At 40.2% G+C, this 10,891-nt stretch overlaps 1 protein-coding gene across 50 annotated transcripts in view; it reads right to left on the bottom strand.

The window, feature by feature from the left end:
• Positions 1 to 242: 242 nt before the first annotated feature.
• Positions 243 to 10,891, bottom strand: part of ZBTB20 (zinc finger and BTB domain containing 20) — an 802,591-nt gene continuing 791,942 nt past the window's right edge. For all 50 annotated transcript variants that reach the window (XM_067034564.1, XM_067034586.1, XM_067034587.1 and 47 more), the window contains one exon: positions 243 to 1,557. In XM_067034564.1, coding sequence (XP_066890665.1) covers positions 1,136 to 1,557 — 422 coding nt within the window. In that variant the 3' untranslated portion in view covers positions 243 to 1,135. The remainder of the gene's footprint in view (positions 1,558 to 10,891) is intronic.

Here is a 10,891-nt window from a genome sequence, read left to right as displayed (position 1 = left end):
AATGAAAAAAAAATTACTTTTAACAATCTCACTTTTTTTGTTTTTTTTTTTACACAAATACTGTTGTAAATATATTAAAAAAATCAGCATTCTATCTGGTAAACGTCACTTTTGCCCCTCTATAAAATTTTGAATTAAAAAAGCCTCAAGAACTTTTTATTATTCCCCCCCTCCATTTCTCTTTCTTTTTCTCTTCCACAAGAATATATCCTGACACTTTTTTTTGTTTGTTTTTGTTTTTTGCAAAGATTGTTGGAAATAATCCTTCTCTTGTACCTAGAAACGTAGGTGCAAACCTCTGATATCTTTGTTTTATCTGCATTCCTGCCTTTCATGAAAGTCCCTCTTGATTGTGCTGAGTCTGGGGCTCAGCGAAGACACTGAATAAATACGATAGCCACTGTTGCTTGTTGCTTGTCCAAATCTTCCTGGCTTCTGCTGAAAGGGGGGGGCCATGGAGGAGGTGGGCCAGGGTGTGTGGACCGAGCAGAATCTGGGGGAGAAGCCTGCCATCTGCCTTTCCCACACCACCAAACCCATGCCCCTTCCCACACCCGCAGCCCTTGCATGAAATCAGACAACGTTGGGGGTGGAAAACAGCAGGGCCTTTCCTCTGGGTTTTCAACCAGAAAGTGATATTCCACAGTTTTAACTGGTTACTGTGAAGTCCAAGCGGCCAGAATTGTGAAAATGTCCACTGAAACACTGCAAGCGGTGTACTTAAAGACAGTAGGCCTTTTAGATTTTGTTATATATTTTTGTAGTGCTCTTCACAAGTGAAAAAAGAAAAATTTTTTTTTTTTTTTACTTTTTTTTTAAAGATTTTTTTGTAAAGAAGGGTTGTATTTAGAGGCCAGTAGCTAGAGATCCAACCAGTGGACCTCCTGAAGCACTACCAGGCCTTAAGGCCACCATCCGAGGGAGACTGGGAGAACTATTATTCCCCTGAGCCTCCGAAATGTAATGTACCAGCAGGCAAAAACAGTTCTTCATGTAGTACAAAATGAAACGAAACAAAAACAAAAACAGAAAGTAAAAATGAAACCAAAACATTTCTTAAATTCTAGTGCCATAGCTTTTTTTCGTTTGTTTCTTTTTTGTTGTTTTGTTCATAAGAAAGAGAGAAAGATACTACTTATCCGTCAGACACATGCATCCTCATGTGGTCGTTGAACTGCTCGATTTGGTCAAACTTTGCTGGACAGACGGAGCAGACGTAGGTGGTCCCCTCCGTGCAGGCCACCACCCCTGGGGGGCCAGCTCGGGCCCCCGGGGGTGTGCCTGCAGGAGGGGTCCCGTTGCTGGCACTGTGCAGGGCCACGTGTCGCTCGAGGAGGGTCTTGTGGGAGAACTTCTTTTTGCAGATGTAGCACTCATAGGACTTCTCGCCCCGGTGGAGGCGCATGTGCACGTTGAGGGAACTCTTCTGGGTGAAGCGCTTGTTGCAGATACTACACTGGTACGCCCTCACTCCCGTGTGTGTCACCATGTGCTTGATAAGGTAATCCTTTAAGGAGAAGGAGCGCCAACAGATGCTGCATTGGTGGGGCTTCTCACCTGTTCACGTGGGAAGAGACAGCAAGCGGGACAGAGCGAGACACAGTGAGGGAGGGAGAATGAGAGACAGAAAAACAAGACAACAGAAAACAAAAACAAAAACATTAAAAAAATATCTGATTGGTTAACGGATCACCCCTGATTGGAAAGATCCAGTCCTTCCTGGCCTCTCATGTTCTGAGAAAACTTGCTTTAAGGTGCTGCCAGGACAGTCTAGAGTTTTCCATGTCCCCATGCCAGAAAATGTCTCTCTTGGAAAGCTACTCGACATTCTCCGGTAAAAGTCTTCCAAGGTCATTCTGTGGAGAGAAGGGAGTGCTACTTTATAGGGGTCATTTTCAGTGCCATAATTGGGGGATTTAACTGTATGCTTGCCATTTACATTATCAAACAAATGTAAGAAATAAAAGAGAGAAAAGTTCTTTGGAGACATGGGGGTCTCTAGAATCTTTGGGAACTAAGGTTGGTGGTCACACAGCTTGGCTCTTTGGGGACAGTCTCCATTTCTGGTATTTTGTCTAGTAAATGCACTCATGCTATGATTATAGGTCTGGAAAATATTGCCCATTGTAGGAATAAGTCATTCTGAAGAACTATGCCTTTGTTTTTTATCTATTTTAGACAGCAATCTTCCTAAAATGTAACTTGAGAGAGTTAATTGGCTATTCTGTCTGTACTGCCCTGAGCTGCAGATTGGCCTTGTCTGGTGTGGAGGTTGAGTGGGTGGTAGACAACACAATGATCTCAGAGTCAAATGGTCCTGTTCAAATCCAGGCACCAATGGATGGCCTGACACTCTGACAAATCTGCAAATGCCTCTGAGGTATACAGTTCTGCTTACCTCACTGTGCTGGTGTTGACATAAAATACATACGAAATCACTTTGCAGACCACCAAGAGTGGTGTGGGAATACTTGCCTGGTGTTCTTATTACAAGACTATCCACCAACACCCCCTCCCCCCATTAAATGCTTCCATATGCCTTTTTTGAACTCTTGGGTCAATTTTTTAAATAGTTTTCTCTTTCTTTGCTCTCAGTGTGTTGGCTGAAACCCTTCTTTCTCCTCAGTTTACTGCTTTGGTTTGCTGTTGGCTTAGAGACCAAAGGATCAAGCTTGCTAAAAACTGTAATGTAAATAAGAATATTGTCACCGAATGACCACATGAAATATTCTTCTATAAGTAACGTCCGTGGGCCTGTAACATCTCTTTGGATGAAGAGAGACTTGTTTTTGTTGGTGTTGTTTGTTCTCGGCTCTGCTCTTGGCGGGTGAGATGAACTACATTACGGTGTTCCCATCTTTCCCAGCTCAACACTGGCTGCCCAGTGCAGGCACCCACCTCAGAGAGGAAAGGCTGTCCATGTACTCTTCCATAACTCAGCCCAAAGCCCAAAGTCTCTGAAACTCTCTGCGGTAATATTTCAACCTCTGGATGAGGCATCAGGGTAGGAAATCTAGTTCTTGAATTTGAGTTAACATCCATTTAAAATATGTGCCTTGACTGTGTTTCCATTTTTTCCATCATGAAACAGAAGAGGTTTGATGTCTCATGGGGATAATGGCAATGAGAACAACCACCACGTATTCTGTGCTTACTGTGTGCCGGGCTCACGGCTCATGATCTGCTTTACAAAACTTTATCTCAACAGAAAGTGTTTTCGTTGTGTTTGTAAGCATAAAAAGATATATTTTGAAGCACACAATCCTAAGAAATGGTTATTTGGTTCAGGAATGACTCCACAAATTTCTAAACCAATTTCCTTGATCGTTGAACTTTTTCCTTTAGTTATTCACAAACATTTTGGCCTAGCTCTCTCCCCTCTGCTGTCTTCCAGTCTCCTTTCCCTTCATCCTCACTGATAAAAAAGCACGAGCCATAGGACTGCAGAGTTAGAAGAGAAGAGTTTCACTTTTAGGCTAAAATGGGGAAATCTAGGGAAGCCTCATTCCTAAATGAAGAGTTCAGTCTCTGCATGGTGTTTATGTAGGTACATTTTTCTGAAATGAGAGATTCCCTAAGAGAGACAGTCATGCATGTTATTTTTAGTTGGAACATTTCTGTCAGCTGTAAACATGCTTTGGAGCTCAAGCTGGTCTTTACCATCCTTGTGCTTTCAGTATACTTTCTAGAGGCTATGCTAGGCCGGCCGACTATCTTTTAAAATATGTCCACCTGTCACCTTTAATGGGAAGTGTGCCTTCTGAATTCCAGATGGTATTTTGGCTGCTAGGAAGTTGAAACTTTGTCTGTGTTAAAAATTCTCCTGCTGTTTGAAACTTTCACCTTCTTATAGTGTATTTTTCCTCTAGGCAAGGTCAGTGAGGATGGTTTTTTACTTTCACACCCTTCTAATCTGACTATAAGTTGATACTTCACAGTTGTCATCTTTCCCTCCATAGCATATATATATATCTTGATATGTTGTTTGTATGCACCTTGTTTGTACTGTATTGGTTTGTTTGTATTGTATTGTTTGTATTGGTTCGGCCAATAATTATCCGTGTGACCCTGGGTTTTCTAAGTGTTTTCATCTCTCTGGGTTTGTTTCCCCTTCTCTAAGTGAGGAGGTGGACCAAGCAATTGCCATGTCCCTTTGCAGAGTTAGTGGCCATCTGCCCACCATGGGCCACGCCCCAGAGGACTCTGGTCCAGGTCTTGTCAGCACATGACCTGAGGGCAACTTGCTTAAATCACTCAATGCATCAGCAGTCCCACATTTTAAATAGGACAAAGTATCCTGCCACAGAAAAATGGTGTGATAATTAATGAGTAAAAATGTTTACAAAGCACTTGGGAGCTCCATAAAGGAAAGTGCTCTAAAATTATTCAGGTGCTGTGTTGGTGGAGCACAGGCATTCCAGGAACTGTCTTACTAAACAGGGTGCATTTTCAGATTAGTCAGGTATAAACAACTCATTTCCCTATGTATGGATTTGAAACAATATCACTCACTAGAAATGAGTGATTCCTTCCCATTCTTTTCCTGCATATTACTTATAGTGATCCCCAAAGGGCTTTCAACATTATACATGAATGGATGTGGTCTGTTGATTATTGCTCTCAGTGTGGAGAAGTGAAGTTAAGATTAGTGGTAGTGGATGGCTTTCCAGGTCTGAGCCTATGGCCAGGAATGGTAAGTCTGATCAGTTAGAAAGGGACACAAAGTACTAAGCAGACAGTAGAATTAGACACAGGACGGGGAAGCTCATATAAGCCCCTGTACTTTAAAATGATCCATTTTGGGGCCATACAGATGCAGGAGTCAGATATGAACTCCATTTCCTTGGCTGAATGACCTGGGCATGTTACTTCACCTCTTTAAGCCTCAGTTTCCTTATCTGTAACTTGAGAATAATACACTTAAGCACCTGTCTTGTGAAGGTATTTTGAAAATTAAAGCGGTAAAGCACTTTGCACAGAGTATGTGATCATTTCAAGAAAAATTCAACTGTTCCCTTCAGCACAAAGGAAGTGGTGATGAATGAAATCAACTGAAAAACGGCTTCCATGGCATGGGGAAGCCAGAACAAGATTTTGAAAAAATTGTTTCAGGTAATCAAGAAAGCAAGTGATTATACTGCAGCTATGTAATTCAGAATTAAGGGTCTAGTCTAGTCTCAGCTACAAATGCTAACGGAAAGAAGTGGCACCATGAATAAAATGTCAGCGAATAGCATAGACAGAGGATTTCTTAGCAGGCAGCAACTGAACTCTGGAGGCTGAAAAACCAGACAGCAAGTGGAGGAACAGAAGCGGCGGCAGTGTCCTTTACAATCCCATGGGTTGGGGAGTAGTGAAGGCATATATTTGTCTCCATTTTTGGATGCCTGCTCTCTAAAGCATCACTTTTCAGCTCCTTCTTGTGGACCAGCACTGACACTGTACCATGACTGACAGTGAGAAAAAAAAAAAAAAAAGAGGAAGAAAGATACTGTTAGGTTAGTAGATGCAGAGGGTCTGCCCAAAGTTTGGGGCTGAGCCACCCCAATTCTGAATAGAATTGGGGGCTCTGTATTGGGGGCTCAGCAAGAACCCATTTATTCTGCTGAATCTTTTTCATTCTAACCAGGCTTCTCCTAGGCTTCAGAGAGGACAGTGAAATGCTGTTACCAGGACACTTGTTTGAAACGTGGTTCCCACCTGTTTCTCACATTCTCTTGGCCTCTTCATCATCTGCTCTAGCATACACCTTCCTTCAGGTGAGTACAGTTGGTGTGGGGGGGGGCAGTGTCAGAAAACCAAGCCTGGGTGCTCGGTGAGAGGGCAGACAGCAGGGTAGGAAGGGGTGAGCAGGGGTAGGGGAAGGTGGCTACTGGCAAGGAAAGCAGAAGGGGTCCTGGAAATTGCAAGTCCTCTGAAAGGGGAAAATCAAGACTGGAACAGAAAATGGGAAAAGGCTCAGTGACAAGAATGGAAGGTGCTCAGCTCGGGTCATGCAGAGCCTTCACTGTGAAGAGCATGCTCTCCACCTAGAGGAGTCGAGTTGGAGCTGGGCCTTCACGACCACCTGCCAGCTTTTCTCTCCAGTTCCAGGGATGCAGTCCTGGTGCCACCTTGGACTGTGAGGCTGTCTAGGGGGACTGCCTACTGGGGACACACTGCATTCACAAAACCTCTGTGGCTTTAGCAACAACTAAAAAGTTTTGGTGTCAAGCAGAATTTTAAAGATCTCAGGGACCTTCACCCACATTACTTGACTTTTCTTACAACTTTATAAGGGGGTAGATGTTAACAGCCCCAGAAGATGGTGTCTCCATTAGAGTGGTAGAATAACATCCTGCAGGTCCCTCTACAAGTTAGTAATAGCTGAGAGTATGACACCAGCTGAGCCAGATATCCCCTCCTTCTCCAGTTAACAATTTCCTGCTCTCCAGATTATGCTGCAAAATGTATGATGCTGCTATAAAACATAACATGTAAGTTCCTAAATGGCTTGGGTAATTTTAAAGTATTACAGGTAAGTGCTTTCACATAAATTATGTTATTTGATTCTCAGAGCAACCGTGTAAACTAAGTACTATTAAAATCTGTACCTATGTGACAAAAAACAGGCTCAGATTGACTACAGAATTTACCTAAAGTCAGTCTGTCAGAAAGTGGTAAAATCAAGGCTTTCTCACTTCAAACCTTATCCTTGTTAATTACTTCACTGGCTTGATACAATTAACAGCCCAAGCTCTATATGAGGATGATCACATCACCATCTTGATCTCACTATTATCACTATATGGATGACATTGTTATGTTACTATCATCACTATATCTATTTATATAAAATTCATGGCCAAAATAGCTGAGCTTCTTAAAGTAACAAAGAAAATTATTAAGCGTCCAGAGGACACTAAAGGGCATTAGTGACTATCAGGTGGGCTGTTGATACTATGATTCAGAAAAGGCCCAAATGTCTACCATTTGTTGGTGAAGAAAACACAGTGGGAACACAGATATAATACAGTCTTCGTGTATAGAAAAAGAAGAAAAGAAAAATAAATTTAAGTCTTGCTGAGAAAATAATGCATTTATATATAAGTCCCCTGAATTAAATTCTCCTGGAAAGCACGTTCACATATTTTCTCCTGGAAATTGAGTGAACATTCATTCACTCACTCAACAAATATTTGTTAAGCAACTACATATGTCTGTATTGATCTATGGATTTTAAAGCAAAAGTCCTAAGATTGGGTCTTAAAAGAAAGTTCTGTCTGAAGAGCGCTGCCAGATAAAATACATGGCACCAGGTTAAATCTAAATTTCAGATAACCAATGAATACTTTTTTAGTATAACTACACCACATATATTGAATGGGACATACTTAGACTAAAAATTATTTGTTGTTTATCCAAAAATTCAAATTTAACTGGGCATCCTGTATTTTTGTTTGCTAAATCTGGCAACCCTGTACCTGGTGATAAATAAATACCCTGAATGCCATCTTAGTCAGTCTTGTTATTATGTGTGCAACTTTGTTATATAGGGCAAAGTACGAACAGACAGAACACGGTATCTGAAATGTGCTCAGATCCTTGGAGAAGGTACTTAATATATAAATGTGCAAAGCATTTTTGCATTATTTCTATGGAACTACATCATACAATAAATAAACAACTCTGGAAATCGGCCACTTTTCCATTTGGAAGTGATTAGATATCATTAGAGAAAGATTCAACTCATTCACTGATTAAATATTTCTTGAATGTTTACAATGTGTAAGGTATTATGCTGGGTATATTGAAGTAGAAGATAAATATTTCTTTATATATCATATATATGTAATTATATATAAAATTGTTTCTGTTTTCACAAAGTTTGCATTCTAATGGGAAGGCATAAAGGCACCTACATAATGATAAGTCATTGTTAAAAGTCAATGTTAAGTGCCAGAAGGGGTACATTTGCCATGGAACCTTCCATATGCAAGATATTTGCTTCCATAACATAATTTATCACTATAAAATCAAGCTGTTGTCCATCACTATGTTTTACTTTTTCCAAACACACAGGTTCTTGTGAGTGGAATTTTGGGGAACAATGTTATGTAACAAAAGCAACCTGAAGCCATCCTCCTCCTAATCACCCAGGCCATCTAGGGAAGCGATTCCCAACTTAGTGTGAATCAGGGCTTGTTAAAACACAGATTGCTGGGTTCCCTCACCAGAGTTTCTGATTCAGGTCTGGGATAGGTTCGAGAATTTGCATGTTGCTGCTATTGGGATCACACTTTGAGAAGTACTGCTCCCACGTTATCTTTGAATTTTCCCTATTGCTTGGCTTCCACATCCATGTTCATACCCAGGCTTATCTTCCTATGTCCTCTGTCTTTTCCTTCCCTCCCATTCCTTTGACTTTTGCTTTTTCTCTTAGGAGAGGGCATAGAGGAGTCCTGATTTGTTCCATGACAGGATGGTTTGTGTTATCTTTGCTTTTTTCCAATTCTTTTGTTTTCAAATGTGTACTTAACTCTTGTTTTTCTTCCTCACAACTTTTATGAAGCTGCAGTAAAGCGAACTTGAGAAACTCCTAGAAGAGATGAAGTCCTACCATGGTTTGTTTGGCAGTAGATAGAGTGGTTTGGTGAGAGATTTTCTTGAAAAAATCCTTAAGGGATGAAAAAAAAAATTCATGTTATGGAGGAAGTTCAAGGGAAACCCAAGGGGTATCATATTGCTTCAGCATTTGAATTCCAGTGAAGAAGGAAACATGTCAAGAGTTTATTACTCAGAGATTGGAGATAGAGCAAAAAAACTCAATGCCTCTGGGAGAGGAGGGGGCTAAAGTAACGATGACGATTTTTTTTTTTTTTTAAAAAAACATTAAGTAGTACTTTACCTTTTATGAAAAGCTCTCACATGCGTAATACCTTTACAGCTACTCAAAAGGTGGGAAATTATTATTTCCACTTTAAACTCCAAGAAACTGAAGGTAACGAAATTAAATGACTTGCATAAGGTCACAGTTAGAGGAACCCAAACTGAACCCAAATAATCTAATTCCAGCACAGTCATCTTTCACTTATGTTACCTACTCTAAGTTTCAGTGTTATAATCATTATGGAATATTCTCTACAACCAGAGCTTCCTTGGTTCTCTAAGGTAGAGCTTAGCTCCGAGATGAATACGATGGACTAATTATTTGTTACAATCATGTCCTTTCAGTGACTATGTGGATCATTAACATAGAGTTAGAATTCAGATCTCAGAATCGATTCTCTGCAGTTGTTGAAAGCAAGAATCATTTACATTAAAACTTGCAGTTGCTAACCTGCAAAGCCAGTTATCATGCATAGTGGCTGTGATGCCGAGAACCTAAGTTTCTTTCCTTTTAGTTCTGTCAAGCTACTCTTTCTTGGTAAGATTCTTTTATGGTAGACCGTAGGTAAGAATACAGAATCCATCTCTACTCTTCCAAGTATTCCAGAAAGTATCTACTTTCTAGAATCTTATTTTAGACTAACATTTGGACTTTCTGCTGTGGATTATTATCATTTCCACTGGGCTCCTGTAAAGTCGGGAGGCCCCACTTTTTTGATGTTTTCCCAGAAATTGGAGAAAACTTTGTTTTGAAATGTCGGCCAAAGTGAATCCAGGTCCTGAATTACTTCCATATGTTCAGGCTGTCTTGCCTTTTGAAAGCCTAGACTAACTGTTCCTAAACTTTGTTAGGTTATAGACTACTTCACTCAGACAAAAGTCTTGATAGAGAGATGACCGTTCCAAACTGCCACTGCCAAATGATTCGGGGGTGAAAGGAAGAGTGTTGATTCTTTTAAAGGTGCTTGAGTCATATATGTACATTTATTGAGTCATATATTGTACATTTATTGTTCCTGGATGTGGTCAGGTTACACACACCAATACAAAGACCTTCATAATTTACTGAGGAACTTCATAGTTTACTAGAGATCTGAAGGCTACCCTCTGAGCATAACTCAGATTTATAAAATGACTTTACTTGTAGCTTTTGTATCTGTGATGTCTAAATTTGCAAACCCATTGCTGGTTTTCTTATGGGCAAATCTAGTTATTTGGGTTAACCACAGAATCCTTTGGTGAATCCACTGAATAAATGTGTTTATACACCCGAAAGACACTTTTCGGTTGTACGCTAAAAATTTTATGTTCCAGATTTAAAGCCTTATTTCAATACGTGATCTAACAGAGTGTGTAAACTTTATATCTGCTAGGTCTACTGGAAGAGATGAAAAGAAGGGGAGAGTAGAAATGTTCATGGATCCAAGACCAGCAAAGTCAACTTTGGCTAAGAATATACTTCCATAAATGATCTCTTTTTTTCCCCTTAATCCTTAATTTGATGGATTTATAAGATAGCTGCTCAGAGAAGGAAAGGACATACACTATGGGAGAGCACTCTGTAAACCATAAATTGCCACATAAATAAAAATATTACTATTTGATTAATTTACTAAATAATGATGATACCATACCACATGGAAAATGTCCTCGATTGATCTCAGGTTATTAGATATTCACATTTACCCTAAGTAAACATACTGACTTACTATTTTCTTCCTGAATTCAGTAGTGAGTCACTATGTTTTCTGGAGGTATGAAAACTCATCTTTAAGAACAACTGATTCACATAAGGGCACATACATGGATTTACACATTGTCCTGACTTAAGTTGAACTGCAAAGAAGGAAAACTGCATCTTAAGTAATGTTCTATTTCAGTTGCTCACATCCATGTTGATGTGTCTGTTGCTGTCCTTCCCTTCTATTCCCCAATTTAAATTGACCTGCTTTATGTCCTATCCCCTAGCTATTCCTGCTAGCTGACCTGAGAAACAATGTTGCTTTGAGGAACCAACTTGTTT

Source organism: Kogia breviceps, chromosome 5 (genome assembly GCF_026419965.1).
Source record: "Kogia breviceps isolate mKogBre1 chromosome 5, mKogBre1 haplotype 1, whole genome shotgun sequence".
NCBI classification, from domain to species: Eukaryota; Metazoa; Chordata; class Mammalia; order Artiodactyla; family Physeteridae; genus Kogia; species Kogia breviceps.
The sequence above is the reverse complement of the archived record's forward strand: the minus strand, read 5'-3'. Positions and strand labels throughout refer to the sequence as shown.